Below are 23,206 nucleotides of genomic sequence, written 5' to 3'. Positions count from 1 at the left end.
ATTTTAGTTTTAGTGCTCAGTTTTTCTCAGAATTTAATTAAATGACGATTATTTGTTTGTTTAGCAAATAAATCTAATATATTGGATATTTAGATAAACGTAAATGTTAATGAAAATACAGTTTTTAAATGAGTAGTAATAGTGCAGTAACATGTTCATGGATCTATAATAAAAAAAAAAAAGTTTGATATTTGTAATTGTAACCTAGCTAAAACGTGAAGTATTTGTTTTTAATAATAAATAAGATTCCTTTATTGATTCCCATGGAGGAATCATTGCAATGCAATTATTATTGCAATATATGCAATACTATTATACAGCAGTACAAACAATACAACTATATAAGAAAACACAATATATACTAGATATAAATATATAAATAATTTTATGTTTGTTTTAGATAAATCCCACTTTATTAATCCCACAGGGAAAGTCAGTTATTACAGCAGCTCAAGATAAAAGTATTAAAGTACACACGTATTGTTTATATACATTTATCTAAATAATTAGAGTTGTGTATGTTGAATTGATTGGTAATAATCGTATATATTTTTATTTTTATTATTATTTTGAGAGAATAATGTGGTAGGAAGGTGGTTTGGTAGGTAAGTAGGTGGGTTGGTGTGCAGGTCGGTGTTTATTTTGAAGCTTTGAGCATTAGCAGCTTTAGCTTTAGCTCTGTAGCCCCCGTCAGTGCTGCTATGCTACGTGCTGACTGTTAGCCGCTGGTTTTGTGTGAGCGGTTAGCAGAAGCTACAAGATGGCGGACGCCGCTGGGACTCCGCTCCGCTTTTCTCTCTGCTGAAGATTCTTCTCCCCCTGCAGGATGGGAACTTTCCTCCGTGTCGGTCTGAGCGGGTCGCGTCTGGAAGTCACTCAGCGTCTGATGCATTAAACCCGGAGCGGGATCGGAATTATAACGCGGTTTATCAGCCGGCTGCTTTTCTTACTGGAGCTTCTGTCGCTTGAAATGGCGCCTTCCAATGGATTTGAGCTAAGCTAAGCTAACCGGCTAAATCTGCGAGAAGCGCGAACGTTCTTTTCTTTTGTTTTTGCGAGATATATAAATATATTAGCTGATTGTTTACTCGTGTTTTTTGAAACTGAACTGAATTTTTCATTCGACGTGGGATTTAATTTAGAGACAAAAAATCTCGTGTTTTGCGCTTGTGTGGCTTTTAAGGCGAGCTAGCGTTAGCATTAGCTTGCTAGGTTTTTTGTCTCAACCGGCTAACAAGCTAACGCATATTCAATTTTATTCCAAATCTAAACGGACTCGTTATCGCTCGGCGTGACTAAAACAGGCTTAAATAAACAATCTAGGTAATTTTCACTTTATGTTCTATTCACTTTATTTGATAGATGAACGTATTTGTTCTGTTATTTGCATGGCTTGTTTTTGGGAGCTAATCGGTTCATGCTAATGTGAACGAATTAAGGCTGCGTCCCAAATCTAATCCCAGCTCCCTTAATGCACTGATCAACAAATCCCTGGTATTTTAAGACACGATTTTTAAAAAAACACGACCGATTTATGCATAAATATAAAAATAAACCTTACATTTTATATTAAAAAACTATATTTGCTGGCATTTTAATTGTTATAGGAACTAAAAACCCTAAAGTCTGCTTTGTAGAATAATTAAAAAGTTAATAAATAGTGAAATTTAAGAGCTTGTCAGGCATTTTAAGTGGATATAATTAAATATGGCTTTAAATAATTGTGTTCTATCGTGATGCATTAATTAATACACTCACTGGAATACAAAAATGCCCAAATAAACTATAAACATGAGCTTTTAATTTAGAAAAAAGCTTAAACATCGACACAAGTCCACCTTCATTCTTCATTGTTTTGCTTTCTTGTTATATAGTAAAAAAAAAAAAAAATCAGTTTTTTGATTAACTTTAATTAAATGCAGGATTAAAAGGGTCACATATGTGCACAAATCTGCACTTTAACCCAAAAACCTGCTGTTTAAAGGTGTAAATAAAGGGTTTTGTTCCGGTGGCCACATTTAGAAGACATAAGTAGAAACAAATACATTAAAAAACATGTAAACATGGTTTTGGTATTAATATTGATTAGTGTCATTAGTAAGTGAATCATTCGTTCTGAATTAGGATTAAAGGGGGTCACAGCTTTTAACATATGTGCACAAATCTGCACTTTAACCTAAAAACCTGCTGTTTGGGGTGGAAATGAAGGGTTTTGTTTCAGTAACCAGTTATAAATAGAGTAATAAATTAAAAAACACACACAAACCTGGTTTTTATATTAATATTGATTAGTGTAGTTAATAAGTGAGTAATTAGTTCTGAATTTAACATGCACTGTGCACTTGTTTACCAAATTAATTGAATACTTTGGATACTTAGATAAATATAAATCTTAATACAGGTTTTAAATGAGTAGTAATGGTGCAGTAACCTGTTTATGGATCTTTAATAGATATAAAACAAATAAAAAATCACTACATTGAATGTAATCTTGGAAATGTAAATGTGTTATATTTGTAATTGCAACGTATTTACACTTAGTGTTATCGTGTATATTGAATGGGCACAAATCTGCACTTTACCCCCAAAAACCTGCTGTTTTAGGGTGCAAAGAAGGGTTTTGTTCAAGTGGCAATATAAATAGAAAAATATATTTCTAAACACTGAGTGAGTGATTAGCTCTAAATTGGAAGTCTGTATTCTATTTATTTGTGCATGTAAAGTAATAAACTGCTTTTCTTGTGTGTTTCTCACTACAGACGGATCAAATGGCTTCATCTGTTACATCAGCGGCTTCAGGCTCGGTCCTCCAGCCCAGATGGAAGCGAGTGCTGGGCTGGTCGGGCCCGGTCCCTCGTCCTCGGCACGGACACCGAGCCGTGGCCATCAAGGAGCTGATGGTGGTGTTCGGGGGTGGAAACGAAGGAATAGTGGACGAGCTGCACGTCTACAATACAGGTAAGAGTGTGGAAGTGTGGAGCTGAGGTAGAAGCTGCACATTTTAGTGGTGGTGATAAAAGAAGAAGGTGTTTGGTCAGGATTATGGATTTGTAAACACAAGCATGTAAGGCTTAACGTTTAGGCTAAGATACACACACACACACACACACACACACACACACACATGGCTAACTAGAGCTAGGCTGCTAATGCTACACGGCTAACAGTGAATGGAGGGAAAAAATGCAAAGAGAAATGGCGGGAGCACACAGCGATCGCGTCATCAAGCCCACAAGCCCCGCCCCCTCCACCTCCTCCGAGCTGAGTGAATATTTACACAGCAGCGTCATAGCCTGCACGTGTGTTTCTAATAGGATTTTATATTGTTATTATTATTATTTTACAAGTTATAACTTATAACAATAATGTGTGATGTCAAATACCTATAAAAATTTAGCACCTAGTAACAAGAGTGACTATAGTACCACAAAGAACCAAGAAAACTAGCAATACACGGACAACAGAAACCTCATTAAATCACTTATCAGCTTTCTAAAAAACACAAAACGGAATATTTAAAACATATTCATAGCCATTGTTAAAATAGTCAAAACCTGAACGAATCAACACGTGACCTGACTTCTTGTCATGAACGTAAACAAGGTGTTAAACCTGACATTAACATACTAATAAACAATGTAAGACTTCAACTGTTAGTATCCACAAACATTCATATACAGTTTATATCTCACCTATGAGCGTCTATATAGAGATAGATGGATAGATAGGCGACGAAATGCGGTAAGTAATAAGACCTAACGGTATGTAACAGTAATGATTACACTCTAGTGACTGGATTACGGTCAGGTTTTTTAATTCTGCGACTGTTTATTCATTTGTAGTGTTTTTATTTGTTTATTTTATTTATTTAATTGATGCTGTGCATCATTTTTTTTGTGATTTTTCATAATTTATTAAATGTATTGATTTGCAATGCAATTTACACACTAATGTTTACACACTTAACGTGATGATGAGATTAGCTTGGGTAGTTGGTTAAGGTTTAACATACTTTGTGATTTTATTTATTACTCTGTTCTGTTGGTTTTATTAACCCCCTCCCGCCCCTTAATTACATTTTATCGGTTTTCCCGTTTATGCTTTTATTGTTTATATGTTTATATAGTTCTGTTTGTTCAAGTTTAACCTCATTCAATTGAATTATTTTCCTTTTTAATCCCTTTAAAATGTAAATTCTCAGCTGTGTTGAAATTGAGGTTGTATCTCCGAGCCAAAATAAAGGTGATTTGATTTGATTTGACTGTTGGGACTGGTACAAAATGCTAATTTGTATGAATACAGATAATCAATAGTTATTTTGTCCTTTTTAGAGATAGATAGATAGATAGATAGATAGATAGATAGATAGATAGATAGATAGATAGATAGATAGATAGATAGATACTTTATTAATCCTGAAGGAAATTGAGGCCTCAGTAGCAAGTTACATAAATCAAAGTCAAAAAGTAAGTAATAGTACACACTACAGAGATTTACATTATACAAAAAAGTATCTGTATAACCACAACACTCGGACAACACACAACAAAACAGGACCTGAGGGTACATATGGTACATGTGATACATATGAAGGTGTTATTTCAGTTAACACTGCAAGGCTAGTATGGATTATATGATTTCTTACGTTGTAATATGACATAATAAATGTACCGTCCAACTTTTGGGCTTTTAAAATATTACTTATTTAATAATTTGGATACATAAAAACTTCCAGGACACGACATATTAAGGATGTATACAAATGTCTGTGCCTTTTTCTTTTTAGCCATAGGTTAAGTTGAAGTCTGTACAGACTGAAGTTTGTAATGACTCAAATCTATAAATCTCCTGAATATTGCTACTAAATTTGGGGAAAAGATGTTTTGACATTCGGTGCCTGTTTGTGTGATTGCGATTCCTCCGTTGTGCTCTGTGCATCCCGGAATAATCTCGTCTCGTTGCCCGAACGGCATGTCTGTGCTGTAATGATTATGATATGAATGTCCACATACTGCAGACAGAACAGGGTATGTTCTACGGTTGCTTGGAGCCGGGGCTCAGATAATCGGTCTGTGGAGTATTTCTGGGGCGTTGCTCAGTTCTTAAACACTTCAAACTTTGTCCAGTCGTTCAGATGGTGGCGCCGGTATGCGTTCGGCTTATATGCTAATGTCAGGGCAGTTGGCTCTATTCAGTAAAGCACTGCTTTCCAGGTTTGGTTGTTTGGCATCGGAACACACACACACACACACACACACACACACACACACACACACACTTAATACTGTTTTAGTACTTTTCGTGTTCTTTATTGCTCCTCACTGACCTGCTATAATGTATAATACACACACAAAGCTTGCATGTGTGCATCAGTGCACGCTCCTGAGTGCTTATCCATGAAACCTAATATAAGCCACGACAAGAGAACTATAATATAAGACCTATATTCATCATTTCTTTAATATATTGATTGTTATACTAACGTTTACACATATAATGTTATGAAGAGAGTAGCTTGAATAATTGGTTTAGATTGTGTGTTGTTTTCTAGACACACTAATATAAATGAGCATCTAATTACAACAGCGATCTAACAGAGGATGTTTTGTTTAACATAACTATTAAATTCTCGCTTATTTTGTTTATCTTCAGCAACCAATCAGTGGTTTATCCCAGCCGTCCGGGGCGATATACCCCCCGGCTGTGCCGCGTACGGATTTGTGTGTGATGGCACTCGACTGCTCGTGTTTGGCGGAATGGTCGAATATGGGAAATACAGCAACGATCTCTATGAACTACAGGTACGCTTGTGCTGAACACTGAAGAAACCCACATGGGGTTAGATTGGGATTTGATAGCATGTAGTATCATCATATAACCATGAATATCTCATCTTATAGATGCCAACAAAATCAGTAGAGCACTTAAATCCTTAAGCACTTTGGGTGTAATTGTATATTTATTGCCTACAAAAGTACCAAAATAGATGAGACGCGTCTTGATTTGCTTTTTATTGTGCGTAAAAATGCATTTTTGCGGCAATAATCGGTCACGATTGTCGTTTTATTTATTCCAGGCCAGCAGATGGGAGTGGAAACGGCTGAAACCTAAAGCTCCGAAGAACGGCCCTCCTCCGTGTCCGCGCCTGGGCCACAGCTTCTCACTCGTGGGAAACAAATGCTACCTGTTTGGTGGACTCGCAAATGACAGCGAGGATCCCAAAAACAATATTCCAAGGTCGGTGATGAACCGTTTGCTGTTGTTTACATCAAAAATGTCTAATTAAAGGTCTGATTTCTAGACCATTAAAGGCAAAATTGTGTTTTTTGTTGTTGTTTTTTTCCCTCGTGCAGATACCTGAATGATCTGTACACGCTCGAACTGCGTCCCGGCTCCAACGTGGTGGGCTGGGACGTCCCCATCACGTACGGCGTGCTGCCCCCTCCCCGCGAGAGCCACACCGCCGTGGTCTACACGGAGAAAACCTCCAAGAAGTCCCGCCTCGTCATCTACGGTGGCATGAGCGGCTGCCGCCTGGGAGACCTCTGGACACTAGATATAGGTGAGGAGCTCAGATGGAAGGTCTAAATTGGACTCGATTATATTCAGGCATCTGTTGCCCGGCAACTTGGGATGATTATTTCCTAAACGCATTTTCTGTCTCGCAGATACCCTGACTTGGCAGAAGCCGGCCATCAGTGGCACAGCGCCCCTTCCTCGCAGTCTTCACTCTGCCACCACGATTTCTAACAAGTGAGTCAAAACGTTACACACCCCGAGTTCACAACATCACTAGCCTTAATATGTGTACTATAGTAGTATGTCGTGCACATGATGCCACTTTTTGCGCTGCTGTGCCGTTGATTCGTATCTTTAAGCGCAGTAACAAGCAATTAAAACCTAACATCAAAGTTCAGCCTGACTAAAAACCGTCTATAAGACGTAAACAGAAGTGAAGCAAAGACCGGATTTGCATTTTATATCGTTTTCCTGGTCCTTGAACAGCTTGTTGTGGCTTTAAAGCTCGTTAATACTATTTAATTCTCCCTTAGATTAGCAAAACTATGAAGTTTCATGAAGGCGCTTTATTTTTTTGTTGCTTTTTTCCTGCAGAGCTTTCTCGTAGAAACTAAAATACATGATCACATGTCATGGCAAACTGCACTTAATTCGGAAAGGGCGTGTGTTGGGTACGGCCCCCTCGATCGGGGTTTGAGGTCGGGCTGGTCGACCTAATCGGTGGCGAAATCGATGGTCAAAACTGTTTATAAATGATCCATTTTAGTTTCTACAACGTCTTCATTCCTATAAGCGTTCATACGATTCCCTCAGCACTACCTGCTGCGTACTACACAGCAGCACCAGCGCCGTGTTGCACGTCTATATCGCTTCGTTACGCTTCCTAATACCGTGTTATCAGTGAGTTCAGTTAGGGCGCATTCACGTGAGAAGCAGCGCACACCGTAACGCTTGAATGTGGAGGTTGGAATCGGGGCTCGTTCTGCCGTTACCGTACGTTAGACGTGATGAGACGCGGCTACATCTAACTTTTATTTCCGCCATGAGTTGAAGCACTTTGCTTTGTGTACGGAGCACCATAAGCACGTGCTGCACCGTGTTTAATACGGAGCACTTGAGAATTTGATAACGTGGGCATAAACCCTGTTTACGTTTAGTTTAGCGCCGTATTATTATGATGTACACTTTGTTGTCAAAATAAAAGAAGCTTAAATGAGATTCTATATTAAATCGTTTAGATTAATCGACTAAATTGAGAGAACGAGGGGAAAAATAGGATGTGGATAAATAGGATAAAGCTTTTTTCCTATGTGGGTACGGGTATGGTATCTCTGTGTTCTAAGCTCATCTTCTGTCTTCCTCTAGGATGTTCGTATTTGGCGGTTGGGTGCCCTTGGTCATGGATGATGTGAAAGTGGCTACACATGAAAAAGAATGGAAGTGTACGAACACACTGGCATGCCTCAATCTCGGTGCGTCCCTAAAAATACGTGAATTATTCTGTTTGCGCTCGGCTGATCGATCGTGTGGTGTTTCATGAACCGCTTCATATTTGTGTTTTTAGACTCGATGACATGGGAGACCATTTTGATGGACACCCTGGAAGACAATATCCCCAGAGCCAGGGCGGGGCACTGCTCTGTCGCCATCAACTCCCGGCTGTACGTGTGGAGCGGCAGGGACGGCTACCGCAAAGCCTGGAACAACCAAGTGTGCTGTAAAGACCTCTGGTATCTGGAGACGGGTGGGTGTCCGTGTCATGTCGTATATACGAGGTACGTGGCGTCGGCCTTCCTCATTTTTCCCGTGACTGTTTTCGTGCAGATCGTCCCGTGGCGCCGTCCCGCGTGCAGCTGGTCCGAGCCAACACCAACTCCCTGGAGGTGAGCTGGGGCACCGTGCCCACTGCCGACCTGTACCTGCTGCAGCTGCAGAAATACGACATCCCGGCAGCCACCGCCGCCTCGTCCCCCGGCGTCACTCCCATCTCCTCTCTGCCCACCAACTCGCCCAGGAGCCCGGTCCCGGCGGCCGCCGCGCCCGCCTCCCAGAGCATGCCCATCACAGGACTGACGCTTATACCCCAGCTGCCCTCGCCGACCACCTCCATGCCCGGCAGCCCGCTAGCTGCAGCCTCGCCACGTGGCCCGGGTAAGCACAGTGGGATAGGGTACTGGACTAGTAATCTTAAGGTTGTCGGTTTTAGTCGTCATTGTAAGTTTTATTCTGTCATTTGCTCTTTTCGTTTTGCAGCTATTCTGAAAGTAGCTGCACCTCAGGCCACACCTGGGACGTCCATCGTGACCGTGCGTCAGGCCAATCAGGTGGGGAAATCCCCAGTAACGGTGACGTCACTCCCGGCCGGAGTGCGCATGGTCGTCCCTGTACAGAGCGCCCATGGCACGGTAAGTGTTCGTCCGGCGTCGAATCCTCAGCTGTTTGGTCGCACGCCTTTTTAGCGCTGCTTGTTGAACGGAATCGTCTCTCTCTTCCGTCTAGCCGATCGGGAGCAGCCCTCAGATGAGCGGCATGGCCGCCCTGGCTGCCGCCGCGGCCGCCACGCAGAAGATCCCTCCCTCTTCCGCGGCGACCATGCTGAACGTCCCGGCAGGAGCCACCATGGTAAAAACGTTAGCTGTGACTTCAGGGTCCGCAGCTCTGCCGGGTACATTGAAAGTCGCCTCGCCGGTGACGGTAAGCACCATTAGAGCAAAATATTAGGGCCGTCGTAGCCTAGCGGTTAAGCTACTGGACTAGTAATCGATCGACCACTGCCGGGTTGTCCCCGTCGGGCCCTTGAACGAGGTCCTTAACTCTCAGTTGCTTAGACAATATACTGTCAAAGTGTCTGCTACGAAGGTCGTGACTTGTCTCCCTTCTTTACCGAACCCAGATTAGCAATTCGGCTACGCGCATGCTAAAGACGGCCGCCGCCCAGGCGTCGACCATCTCTACGCCCAACACGCCGACACGCCCCATCATCACTGTGCACAAGTCTGGAACGGTGACCGTGGCCCAGCAGGCCCAGGTGGTCACCACGGTGGTCGGAGGGGTCACCAAGACCATCACCCTCGTAAAGAGCCCGCTCACTATGGGCAGCGGTGGCACTCTGGTAAGGATCCAACACCCTTCTGAATTTGCTGATTGTGTTTGGAAATGAGTGTCGTTCTATGTTTTTAAGTTATTGTAGTTGTAGTCTAGAGTAAGGTAATGTTTACTATGGAAGCTCTTCTGTAAGACGCTCTGGATAAGAGCGTCTGCTAAATGCCGAAAATGTAAATTAATGTCTGGAACCGATGTTATTTGTTGGGTCTCTTTTTTGGGTTGGGGGGGGGGGGTATGGGGTGACATTGCATAGAAAAGGAAGCAGAATTCAGCCTGCCTTCTCATAATAGTGAGTCAGTACTCGCATGTCTGTCACGTGTACCTCTTAACGGGTTCCATTCCAGTTCATGCACCTAATTTTGACCCATTTAGCACATTTTCACCAAAAATAAACCGGGTTTAGGAGTTATTTCGGTTGTAAACAGCTGTCTAGCATTTGTGATGCTTGGAAAGCAAAATCATGTGGCATTTTGGCTCGTTTAATTCTATAAACCCTAAAACATGATGTAAGTGGTTGTTGCTAAAATAAAATCAACACTGTTTATTCACTCCGACTCACCTGAATTCTTTTGTTGTTTAGCTCTCTAGCCTGGGGAAGGTAATGACCATGGTCCAGACCAAACCAGTACAGAGCTCTGCAGTGACTGGCCAAGCCGGCAGCCCCCTCACTCAGATCATACAGGTGAGCGCAGCCGAATTGGCTCATTGGTTATTTTTTATCACTATCAGTCACTCACGACCGTTTGAACATTTGTTTTGTTTGTTTTTTTAGACGAAAGGTCCTCTGCCTGCAGGCACTATCCTCAAGCTGGTCACCTCCGCAGACGGTAAACCCACCACCATCATCACGACCACACAGTCAGGTGCCACTGGCACCAAACCCACTATACTGAACATCAGCGGAGTCTCGCCTACGTCTGCTAACAAGCCCGGCACTACCATCATTAAGACCATCCCCATGTCTGCTCTTCAGCAAGGAACTGCAGGTTTGTGTTTAACAGTAGTTTTATGTGGAATAGGATTAGTTTCCTTCATTCCGTTCCGGTCATATCCAGTTACCCAGTCCTATTTCACTTCTACTGGTGAAGACTGGTCCACTCCTGACGATGGAGGGTCGTACATAACACGCCCCCCTCCGACACGTGTGCGGTACTGACCTCTTCTTTAAACCTGCACCATACGGGTTCGTGCGGAGATCCGTGTCGCACATGGAGAGTCCACACCCTGATCTCCGTCATCCCCCGTCTCACTGTGCATGTGCCATCGATCAGCATCGAGATGCTGCACGCCGCAACCTAGTGGTTAGGGTACTGGACTTGTAATCAAAAAGTCGCTGGTTCAAGCCTCACCACTGCCAGGTTGCCGCTGTTGGGCCCTTAACCCTCAATCGCTCAGACTGTATACTGTAACTGTACCGTAAGTCGCTTTGGATAGAAGCGTCTGCTAAATGCTGGAAATGTAAGCGTAAATGATCAGCCAGCAGTTATGGGGAACGAGCCAATTATCAGGACTGAGATTCAGTCTTCCAAACTCGAGATATGATTTATTTATAATATATTAAAACTAGGGCTGTCAAACGATTACAAATTTTAATCGCGATTAATCTCAATTTCATATAGTTAATCGCGATTAATCGCATTAAAAAAAAATCTGTGTAAATGTTATAGAAAACAAGGATTTTTAAGTGAAATGTTACAATTAAAATGGTGAACATATTTTATGCTAAATGTACTGATGTTAAAAACTGCTGGGACAAGAGAAAACTGTAAGGGAGTTTTATTCACTCACATACTAGGCAGTAATACTATCCAGCAGAGACCCTTGACTTCGTATAAATGTCAGATTGTAGGTTAGAATTTCTCCATCAGCAAACATTGTAGATCAGCGGTGCTTTAGGTGGGATAAGGTGTAGTTATTGTAACAGACTTTTCTGTGCTTGTATCGTGACGATGCTTTGATGGACGTTTCTACACGGTGAGTGCGTTTTGACCCTTTGGGGCTTCCATAGTTCACGTAATAACGTGCTTGGCTAACGCGATGACTCTATGGTCTAACAGAAAAAGTAATGAAAGTGTTCTGCTCCCGACAACTTGTGAATATAGCGTGTATTTATTTCTTTATTAAGCGAGTGCATCACTACGACGCTCGGTCACATTATGTTAACAAACCGCAAATGAAACAAACGGTGGCAAGTCCGACGTTAAAACGTTAGTTCTGAGCCGCTCGGGTGGCGCAGCGGTACAAAGAGACGCGCTGCGACCGGGGCTGGATTCTGAGAAGCGTGGTATCGAATCCAGCCTTGCTTTACCGGTTCGAAGCCGAGTGGCTGTATGAGCGACGATTGGCCGGTCGCTCATGCGGGGGGTGGGACAAGGAACCGGATGTGGGTCTCTCTCTGTCGGAGTGCGATCGCGTTCTCTGCCGGCTGATTGGAGGCGCTTACACGGAGATGGGAGAGGGTGCCCTTAGGGTGTGTCTCTCCGCATGCGACGCTAGGTGGCGCCAAACTCGTCGATGTGCGGGTGGCAAAGATGCATCCGGCTGCTGCTCGTGTTTCGGAGGGTTACGGATACGGGTTAGCTTCGATCACCTCGGTCAGGGCAGGGTTCGGCATAGACAGAGAGGAAGCACGATGCTAATTGAACAATTGGATGCGCTAAAAAGGGGAGAAAAAGGGGTAAAAATTTAAAAAACAAACAAAAAAAACGTTGGTTCTACCAGTCACGTTAACGGCACTTTTTTTTTAATCGCGTTAATGCGTTATTATCGCGTTAACTTCGACAGCCCTAATTAAAACCATTCAGCTTCTGACCCAGACAACACCGATAGTGGTTCACCATAGGGGGGATGCTTGCACCCAAACAGGTTTAATTACTGCACCTACACACCTACTGACCTTGTGTGGAAAGCAATACTTTAATTTCTGGTTTACTTTAAACTGTGTCGTCCAGATTTCATGTTTCTAATATTTCTTATTGCTGTGTGACACTTTGCAGGTGCTGGTGCTACTGGTCTAAAGTCTCCCATCACTTTAATCACCACCAAGATGATGACGTCTGGAACAGGTACACCAGGGAAAATCATCACAGCAGTACCGAAACTGACCACAGGAGCTGGACAGCAAGGATTGACTCAGGTAAGGTGCACCTAGATTGGCGTAATTGAAGGTTCAGATCCTGCACCCCATCAAATGATCCCTTTGCTCTTCTGCAGATCTGACATTTAAATTTCCTTCGTATCCAGTTACCCGATCGTATTGCACTCCTACTTCTTTCACATTTATAATCCTTTATACAGCAGGAACTGTAGTTTACAATTAAAGCAAAAAATCATTACAAGCTATTACAGTGAGATCATGGTAGTGCTGAGGCTTCAACTCATGTAGTTTAGATCAGTAGTTCAGTGCGCATGAGCTTATCCACTATGAAATATCCTTACTTATGTTCACTTTAGACATTTACTACTGAATCAGATGCTGATTTTGCTTCGTGCTTATTTTTAGGTGGTCCTGAAGGGGGCGCCAGGGCAGCCCGGCACTATTCTGCGCACGGTTCCCATGAGTGGCGTCCGCCTGGTCTCTCCGGGTACCGTGTCTGGGGTGAAACCCACAGTCACCACACTAGTGGTTAAAGGCACCACAGGTAACGACAGCGAAACATGCGTCTGTGTACAGTATGTTTACATTAAATCATCAGCACTTGGTCTAGGATGGGATCCCTTCTAATGTCTGTATCTTTGTGCAGGAGTAACTACTCTTGGCACCGTGACCGGCTCCAACACCACCAGCCTGGCAGGAGCCAATGTCGCCACTCCTAATGCCACTCTGGCTACTTCCATCAACACCCTGGGTACAATCTCTACGCTTTCTAGTCAGGTGCTTAATCCCACAGCTATCACAGTTTCTCCGGCCCAGACCAACATGACCACTGTACCCACCGTGGCCATTCAGGTAAAGTGCAAATGCTGTTCTTGATAAGCTAGCTGTCGTTTGTGACTGTAAGCACTGCTAACAATAAGCGAATACGCAATCCTCACTGATCTGTTGCTGTTTTCCTCCTGTAGGCAGCTGCACAGCCCACTCAGGTGACCCTGATTAGCACCCCTAGTGGTGTAGAGGCCCAGCAGGACCTCCCCGTCTCCATTCTGGCCTCCCCCACCTCCGAACAACCCTCCGCCACCGGAGTCGAATCCGGCGAGGCGCCAACCGAAGTGACTTTGGTCTGCTCCAACCCCCCATGCGAGACCCACGAAACCGGTACCACCAACACGGCCACCACGGCGTCCGCCAGGATCGGCACGGAGCGCGTGTGTTCTAACCCACCCTGCGAGACGCACGTGACCGGAACCACGAACACGACGACCACGGCCTCGTCCGGCATGGGCCGCGTGCAGCAGGTGTGCAGCAACCCGCCGTGCGAGACCCACGAGACGGGCACCACCAACACGTCCACGCAGGCGTCCTCGAGCATGGGCGGCGGCACCACCAATTCGGTACAGAGAGTCTGTTCCAACCCGCCGTGCGAGACCCACGAGACGGGCACCGCCAACACGCCCACGCAGGCGTCCTCGAGCATGGGCGGCGGCACCACCAGCACCGTCCAGCGAGTCTGTTCCAACCCTCCGTGCGAGACCCACGAGACCGGCACCACCAACACGCCCACGCAGGCGTCCTCGAGCATGGGCGGCGGCACCACCAGCACCGTCCAGCGAGTCTGTTCCAACCCTCCGTGCGAGACCCACGAGACCGGCACCACCAACACGCCCACGCAGGCGTCCTCGAGCATGGGCGGCGGCACCACCAGCACCGTCCAGCGAGTCTGTTCCAACCCTCCGTGCGAGACCCACGAGACGGGCACCACCAACACGCCCACGCAGGCGTCCTCGAGCATGGGTAGCGACACAACAAACACTGTACAGAGAGTCTGTTCCAACCCACCGTGCGAGACCCACGAGACCGGCACCACCAACACTGCTACACAGGCTTCGTCCACTATGGGAGCCGGACAGAACGGCATGGTGCAAAGAGTGTGTTCCAATCCGCCCTGCGAGACCCACGAAACGGGCACCACAAACACGGCCACCACCGCCACCAGCAGCCTAGAGTCAGGGGAGGGCGCAGGTATGCCTGCTGATTATTATTATAACGTCTGTAACTACAGCCTGCCGTGTCCAGCAAATAATTAATAAGCTTGGAACAGACTGTAGAATAAACAAATCAAGTCTTTAGTCTTGTAAATAAGACATTTATGTTCCTATAACTGAATTACGAGGCATCTAAATCTAGAGGAGATCCAGTTAAGTTGGCTGCTGCTCCTGTATTTGGCACAGATTTTACTCTGGATGCCCTTCCTGGCTGGAACCTTGCTTTGGTCACCGAGGCCCACAGACCGTCAGTGTCTGTCTGATGTCTGTGTAGACGCTTGGCTGCAGATTTGAACCTCGGACATCGGCAGTAGTGGGCTAGTGTGTTTTACTGCTGCACTGGGTGATTGGTACTGACTATTTTGTTTTGTAATCTACTAGTTCAGAAGAAAATGTCATTAGGCTCCAGCTACTGTTACACATAATGAATAATTATTTATACCCAGCTCTTTCTGAAATACTAGACCTAATACCATAAGTACATGGACATAAGTGTAACTAACATCTAAAAATCAACGTAGTCCAGGATTAAATCTTATCCTTGGCTGGAAAACTATGTCAATAAGTAGGATAACTCATGTCCATCGAACAAGCCTTAGTTTTTTGTTTGGTTCCAGACCATAAGAGGTCTAGTTGCTATCTCTATCTCATTAAAAATGTGATTTTCAGCTCAACAGAGCGGCACCGAAGACAGCGGCACCAGCGCCGAGGCCACTTCGTCTACGGAACCTGCCAATCCAACGCTTCAGAGCAGAGCCATCACCACGGTAACACAGGCCACGCCTACCCCAGGACCCTCCGTCCCAGTGAGTCTCGATCCGATCGTCGTTAGGAACGATTCGAACCTGCACTGTATACAACTCCGCTCATGCCGCTGCTCTCTCCGCAGGAGATCTCATCCATGGCCGTCTCCGTCGCCGTGGTCGAGGGCTCCGGCGAGGCCGAGGCGATGGAGCAGGGAGACTCGGAGGCGGTGGCGGTCGGCGACGAGCCCATGCAGACGGAAGGAGTGCTGGGTGTAGGAGTCGTCGCCGTCGGAGAGGGCGCCGCCGGCGAGGCGGCTGCCATGCTGCAGGTTCACGTTGCCATGGAGGCGCAGCCCGGACTGGGCGAGCAGGCTGAGGTATGTGCACCAGCCGAAACGAAATCAGCAGCACTTTTAATAATGCATTAAAAGCACTTTTGCTATTTGGTGATTTGTCCTGATCTGTGTGACCCTGCAGATGGAGCAGGGTGGAGAGGGCGCGGAAGCCGTGGCACTGGCAGGCCAGGACTCCGAGGCCTTGGCACTGCCTCAGGAGCTGATGGCAGCCGAAGCACAGCAGACCACACTAATGGTGACCGGTCTGACCCCGGAGGAGCTGGCCGTAACCGCCGCGGCAGAGGCTGCTGCTCAGGCCGCGGCCACAGAGGAGGCCCAGGCCCTCGCCATACAGGCTGTGCTCCAGGCAGCCCAACAGGCTGTACTCAGTGAGTAAACGCCTCGACGACAGGAAAGACGTTTTTAGCTCCGTGTCGATGCCTCACACTCTATCATCCTCTTCTCCCACAGACGAAGGAGATGGGGGACACGTCGGCCAGCACACCACGACCATCCCTATCGTGTTGACGCAACAGGAGCTGGCCGCTCTCGTCCAGCAGCAGCAGCAGCTCCAGGAGGTCCAAGCGGCCGCCGTGGCCGCCGCACAACAGCTGGCGGCCGATGCCGCGGCGGCCGCCCTGCCCACCGAGGGCCTGGCCCCTGCTGACAGTCTGAACGACCCCACGATGGAGAGCAACGGTCACGAACTGGCCGCCGCCGCGGTGGCCGGAGCCGTGGCTCAACTCCTGCCCAGCACTTCTGCTGAAAGTAAGAAGTGCTTCACCTTTCTTTACCATCTACCTGTAGGCAGACGCTGCACGTACATAAACACGGCGTTTAATATTTTGTCTCCCTTTCTCATTTGATTCGATCTTAAACAGGCTATGACCTGAAGTCCTGAAGTTCATTTGCTTGCTTTTTCTTCGCAGCTTTGGCTCCGTCGAGTACGCTCGCCCCGTCCCAGCCCATGGTGGTGGCCAGTCCCGCCAAGATGCAGGCAGCCACAGCGCTCGCTGAGGTGGCCAATGGCATCGAGTCTGCAGCCGGGGTAAGTTCACCAGTTCCTACACGCTGGCACGCAGGTACCGGTACCTGATGGTGCACGATGTAACGACGCTCTTTCTACTGTGTTTTATGAGCAGAAACCTGGAATTCCTGCTGCAGTGGCCAAACCACCGGTGAAGAAAGAGAATCAGTGGTTTGATGTCGGAGCGGTAAAAGTGACCAACATGGTGGTCACACATTATTACGTTCCGCCTGATGATTCAGAGGTTACAGATGTAAGTATTTTTTTTCCAGCGTTAGTGCTGCATATACAGAGAAACCTCGATTTAACGGACTAAAAGGGGGGGGGGGGGGATTTTCCAAAAAAAACACCAAGGTTTCACACGAAGACGCAGCACTAAGGTCCGTAAACGTGCTTAACATGCACATATGATCAACAGTACAATGAACAATGTAAATAGATATGTACATGTCATGTAAAACCGTATTCCTCACATGCGTGAGCCACAAACGTCGCTTTCCACTTTCTTTATAAGTTCTAACTTTTCAGCAATACCTCGATGCCTCTTTCTCTCATCTTTCGAAGCCATAACTGAGCACCAGAACTCACCGAGAAAAAGGCGAGAACAGAGTGAGCCTCCCACCAAAATAATCATTTAAACGGAGAGACGTGCACCGCCTAGCAGACGATTACATTCAGTTAAATCAGGGGTGGGCAATTAAATTTTCCAAAGGGGCACATAAGAAAGTGGGACTGTTGTGGAGGGCCGGACCAATAGGGTGAACTTAATTCTGCTCAATATTAATTTTATCTCTTTATAAAAAGCAGTAAATTGTACAGTTCTGATCATCTGTTACTCTTTAGATGTTACAATCAGAAGAAGTAGGCAGAGTAAAAACATCAACATTATTTCACTATTTAATCAACTAATTTTTTAAAAACAAATGTGAACAAAATGTGCAGGTTTTTATTTGATTGGAGTCTATTTACCTCATTTGCTGTTTTTCAGTCCTTTGTTATTGTTGGATATTCTTTTTAAAATCACAAAGCTGGTCCTGACTGCTTCATTTCTGGAAGTGTTAAACTTTATAAAAGTCCTTGTTGCTTTTGTAGTTCAGTTAGTGAAGCTTCAAGGTGTGACGCTCCGCATCGTTCATGTTCTTGTATTTCTCTGTTTAGTACCGTAACGGCGATTTAAAGCCTAAATTGTGATCCTTAAATAGCTTTACGTCTGACTTCAGTAAATAAATACTTCAGAAGTTCATGTCTTAAAAACTCCACCGTCAATCGCACTCGGTTAAAGACACAGCGCTCCCGTCAAAAACAATCCTGTTATGTGACGTGTCATGTACATTTATTTACGTCTGATTTTTAATTGCCACGAACCTCATGCGGGCCGGTTGGAGATGGCCCGCGGGCCGTACGATGCCCAGGTCTGGAGGTTCTTCTGCCTAGAGAACCGCGTGTGTTGAGTTAACCTGTCTGTTGCTGTGTTTCAGGACGATTCCGGTAACGTCCCGGACTACAATCAGATGAAGAAAGTGGAGCTCTCTCCCGGCACGGCGTACAAGTTCCGCGTGGCCGGGATCAACACGTGCGGCCGCGGGACGTTTTCCGAAGTGTCCGCGTTCAAGACCTGTCTACCCGGCTTCCCCGGTGCGCCGTGTGCCATTAAAATCAGCAAGGTGGGTCCACAGACTCCAAAGATACCGATCTATGAGAACAAAACACTTTTTAATGATACCTGGGAACTTGCTTTTGCTTTCTGGGCCAGCAAGGGTCACTGAATAAATTAGCCTGGTTTATCGATGACCTTTTTATGTCGTCCTCCTCAGAGCCCCGACGGCGCTCACCTCACCTGGGAACCACCGTCTGTCACGTCGGGGAAGATCATCGAGTACTCCGTCTACCTGGCCATACAGAGTTCTCAGACGACGGAGGCCAAAGCGTCTGCGCCGGCTCAGCTGGCTTTCCTGCGCGTGAGCTGCGGGCCCAGCCCGTCCTGCCTGGTCTGCCCCAATATCTTGGCCAAAGCTCACATCGACTACACCACCAAACCCGCCATCATCTTCCGCATCGCCGCCCGCAACGAGAAGGGCTACGGCCCCGCCACGCAAGTCAGGTGGCTGCAAGGTAAGTAAGAGCGTGAATTCAAATTTAATGTCTGGTTATTGGACTGGACTGTTTATCGATGTAACGTCTTGTTGGTCTCTTTAGAAACCAGTAAAGACGGATCTGCCGCGAAACCTGCGGCGAAGAGACCAGTCCCGTCTCCTGATGTGTGAGTATTTGTACATCATGTCTATGAATTATACGTTACATTTGGTGCTTGTTTATCAGTGGATTTGATTTGTAAGCTCCTATTGGGTGTTATCCAGCTTTCCTGCTGTAGAAGTAAACATGGCAGGCGCCCAGGTGGCGAGACCAGTGCCGAGATTCTGAACTAGCGGGCGTAATGGGCAGTGCCTGCAGCAGACACGTCTCTGCTAGGGCGGAATGACTGGACTATGTGGGTGGGGTCTTCAAACGCTGTGCAAGGACCCTGATTAGCAGATCGAGAGGCGCCTGGAGAAATAGGGTCGGGCCGCTCAGGTGGCGCAGCGGTAAAAACGCACGCTGGAACCGGAGCTGGATCTCGAATACATCGTGTCGAATCTCGGCTCAGCCTGCCGGCTGAGGCTGAGCGGCCACATGAACAACGATCGGCCTGTTGTTCAGATATGGGCGGGACTAAGCCGGATGGGGTCGCTCTCTCATGGCTGATTGATGGCGCCTGCACAGAGACGGGAAAAGAGCGCTCTCAGGGTGTGTCTCTCCGTACACGACGCTGAGCTGCACTGCACTCGTCAAAGTGTAGGTGATGAGATGCATACGGCTGCTGCCCACGTGTCGGAGGGGGGCGTGGGTTAGCTTCGTTCTCCTCAATCAGAGCGGGGATCGGCATTGGTGGAGAGGAAGCGTGACGCAATCGGGCAATTGGACGCTCTAAAAAGGTAGAAAATATATATATATATAAAAATAGGGTTCTACTTGACTGCAATCAGGGATCCACCAGCAGTGGAAGACAGATCGACTAAGCTAGATTGGGAGAAAATGTCGTGTGTGTGTGTATGGTAGGTTTTGAATGACCTAAAAATGTTTGGGTGTCTTTCTTGTCGTTGTAGGAAAGGTATCGGTCCAAAAAAGGCCAGAGCCGACCAGTGAGAGATCTTGCCATGTCCCCCCCTTCCCCTCCGAGACCACGTCCCCTGACTGAACTCCTCTTTCTGCTGAATGCCCTCCCCGGCCTTATGAAATCACACCCCCATCACTTCCTACTTATATGAAATGACGGCAGAAAAAGGAAAAAAAATCTAGGTAATCTTACTCGTGCCCTTTTCCCGATCATCACTGGACATTCTGGTGCCATGGACGCCTTATCTCTTCAACTGTGTTCAGAGAAAAACGTATTATAAATGTTTCTTCAGACACCTGTTTAAAAATAAGCACATTTTATTTTTATTACTTTTTTTTTTCGTTTGCTTTTCTTTCCTTTTTTTCCTGGAAATGTGTGTGATGTTTCCGACGGCGGCGTTCATTCAGTCGGCTGTATCGTTTCAGTAGTTCAGTTATCCTTTGTATTCTTTTACCTTATTTCGATACAAGCAATAGAAAAAGAGAAACCGATTAGCTTTTCTGTCCGAGGCTTTTCTTTTCCCGTTTTTTTTGTACGCATCTGTAAATTTCACCCGGGCGCAGACGGAAGGAGGAGGTGGACAGAACGGAGGCAGAGCAGACAACGAAGTTTCACCTGGAAAACCTGACGAAAGGTGTGTGTATGTGTGTGTGGGGGGGGGAAGCAACAACGCAGCACTTGGTGACGCTTCAGAAGAAAACTTTTCATTTTAAAGACATCTGTAATTGTACATTTAATCCAGTCCAGTAGCCTGTTATTACATCACTGTGTCTTCATACATAGCGGAGAGAGGGACAGATTTCAGAACTGTACTATTTTGTACTGAAGATGTAGAGACTCCGATCCTTGCAGAGACGGGGAGACTTTTCAGAATTGCATTGAAATACGTCGTGTACAAAGAAAGAGGGAGAAAATAGTAAGAGGTGACGCAGAAGCTCGCTGTGTGTGGTTTATTTTTCTATATATTTTTTCTTTTGTTCATTATTATTATTATTTTTTTTTTAATCCAACCCTTTTCCCCTCCTCGTGTGTTCGCATTTGCGCCGTTTTAAAACTCGTCTCCTGCTCATTCCTGTAGTCCGTCACGTGGGATCCTGCGGCCGCTCGAGTTTTCGCCGCCGAGTTTTCTACATCCCACCTTAAGGATACTTTCACACGGTGGTTCGAAGATTGAAGTAAACTTTTTTGTACTCTGGAGAAAGTACCCGCTCGAAACAAACTTGAGAAGAAACCGAATCTAGTTTTTTTTTGTTGTTTGTTTTTTTGCATTTGTGTTCATTTTCTCCCAACTTGTATATTGTTGATCATTTAAAGGAGCCTGTTGCAGGAAAATATTTGTTCTATTTCGGTTCTTTTTTCCCTCTTGTTAAACTTTACTAGTCCATAGCTTATGTAAGCTTTTACTTTCTAAAGTTTCTGTGGATTTTTTTTTTTCTGTGCTTGTTTGTGAGCTGGTAAAGGCAAAACTGGGATTTTTCTCATAGTGGGACGAACGACGAGACGCATTTTCATTCATCTTGTAGATGTTGATTTTGCAGATGGGTCTGAGGTGCAGGGTACATACACATGGATGATTTCACGAGGACGGCCTCCCTCGCTCGCTGTCTTTGGTAGAACGAGGAGGCCCGAAACCGATCCTGGATCAGGAACGTGATGCCTTGTTTGATGCCCCGGTCTCTCAAATGGTCGTTTACACCAACTGGAGGGGTCTGTGTTGGAATGGAAATGAGAAACATTGGTTTGCTTTTCTGTCGGTTGAAAAAAATTGTGAATGGGTTATTGGCACCGCCAGCGTTTAAACTCAGTTGTAAATTAGTTATTTCACGTAGCAAGAAGTAAAACAAACAAAAAAACTCCGCCTTTTTATATAATTATCTGTAACAAATGTTTTTACATGTTGTCATCTATTGATTGCTTTTGTGTCTTGACATATAAAAGTAATGGAAATCTGTCTGTGTGTTGGTGGTGTTGCCTGCTGTTTTTCTTTTTCTTTTTTGTGTTGCTGATATTGTACATTATAAAGACCAGCAAGAAAATTAAATGTCTTTTTAATCAGAAATAGAAACTGCATTAGGATTTTAAACATGTTTATCTACACAAGGCTACTTACCAAGGATAATAAATCATTTTAGAGAAGAATGAACACTGGTTTCTCGAGTTGGGCTCCTGGTATACTCTCGGCTGCCGTTTATTCCGTACGTCTACCTCAATGTTTTAATCCATCAAAACCGAAAGACGCAGGAAACCCTAACCCTGTCTGGTCAGAGAGGACAGGATCCCTCACCACTAATACATTTTAGATGTGAACACATTAGTGTTCAGGAGTATTTATTGCTCCCAGTGCTTCAACAACAGGATGAATTAAAACAAAAATGGTTCCAGGCATTTTGGAGTCGCTGTTTCTTCCCACCATTGATTTAACCTGCACTTTTCTTAGGAGGCTACAAGTTTTTAAAGTTATCTGTGGCAATTTGTGCCCATTTAGAGAGAACATTAGTGTGGTGAGGCACTGATAAATAAGACCTGCCTTCCAATCAGCATTTCACTTCATTGCATGGGGCTTCAATGGGATTTGGGTCAGGACTCATCATGATTAATTGTATTCACCTGTTCACATTAGGTGTGACTAACACCTACACTTGTGCTCTTTGATAAGTATAACAAAGCCATAATTTTAGAGAATAGTGGACATGTACCAACATTGTATCATTGGAATATTTTAATAGCATGTCTAAATGCATTCAACCAAAAAAGTTGACCAGTCATGTGAAATACTTTATAAAGAAGCAGTAGTTTTACAGCTCCAGGGTTCAATAGTAGTGTGCTTTACTGTGTTCTGCAGGGTGTCCCTGAAGTCTGGACACATAGGAAATATAACTAACTATACAGTATGTTTACTAAACTTACCAGGGCTTTTTAAAGAACTTGTTTGCCGCTTACTTATTGTCAAAAACACCATCACATGTCATTGTGCCAGGGCCCAGGGGTGCCCATTGCATACAATTTTAGATTAGATTAGACTAGATTCAACTTTGTCATTACACATGTACAAGCACAAGGCAACGAAATGCAGTTTAGCATCTAACCAGAAGTGCAATAAGCAGAAAGTGCAGGATATGCAGTATCTATGAAATACATTATTTACAGTGGGCAAATAGCAGCGGTATAAACAAGATCT

At 45.3% G+C, this 23,206-nt stretch overlaps 1 protein-coding gene across 1 annotated transcript; it reads left to right on the top strand.

Annotated features, from left to right (window-relative positions):
- The first annotated feature begins 807 nt into the window (after window positions 1-807).
- On the top strand, window positions 808-21,979 carry hcfc1b (host cell factor C1b). The gene is made up of 28 exons (XM_062999433.1): window positions 808-1,323; window positions 2,760-2,958; window positions 5,653-5,801; window positions 6,077-6,237; window positions 6,354-6,562; window positions 6,669-6,753; window positions 7,885-7,991; window positions 8,084-8,263; window positions 8,344-8,670; window positions 8,773-8,924; window positions 9,019-9,213; window positions 9,413-9,631; window positions 10,205-10,306; window positions 10,397-10,610; window positions 12,621-12,760; window positions 13,127-13,265; window positions 13,368-13,573; window positions 13,687-14,743; window positions 15,436-15,572; window positions 15,656-15,889; window positions 15,990-16,236; window positions 16,319-16,615; window positions 16,777-16,895; window positions 16,990-17,127; window positions 18,353-18,538; window positions 18,689-18,986; window positions 19,071-19,134; window positions 20,018-21,979. The coding sequence occupies exons 2-28, from the start codon at window positions 2,769-2,771 to the stop codon at window positions 20,055-20,057; spliced, it is 5,592 nt and encodes a 1,863-aa protein (XP_062855503.1). The 5' UTR covers window positions 808-1,323; window positions 2,760-2,768; the 3' UTR covers window positions 20,058-21,979.
- Window positions 21,980-23,206: the final 1,227 nt, after the last annotated feature.

The sequence above is a fragment of the Trichomycterus rosablanca genome, chromosome 7, assembly GCF_030014385.1.
Source record: "Trichomycterus rosablanca isolate fTriRos1 chromosome 7, fTriRos1.hap1, whole genome shotgun sequence".
Lineage (NCBI taxonomy): Eukaryota > Metazoa > Chordata > Actinopteri > Siluriformes > Trichomycteridae > Trichomycterus > Trichomycterus rosablanca.
The sequence above is the reverse complement of the archived record's forward strand: the minus strand, read 5'-3'. Positions and strand labels throughout refer to the sequence as shown.

Bases quoted from the DNA above. Each gene is read 5' to 3' on its own strand.
- hcfc1b (XM_062999433.1), top strand. From the start codon at position 2,769: ATGGCTTCATCTGTTACATCAGCGGCTTCAGGCTCGGTCCTCCAGCCC. The intron at 9,632-10,204 runs GTAAGGATCCAA...TTTGTTGTTTAG, and splicing joins TGGGCAGCGGTGGCACTCTG to CTCTCTAGCCTGGGGAAGGT. The intron at 18,987-19,070 runs GTAAGTAAGAGC...TGGTCTCTTTAG, and splicing joins GCAAGTCAGGTGGCTGCAAG to AAACCAGTAAAGACGGATCT.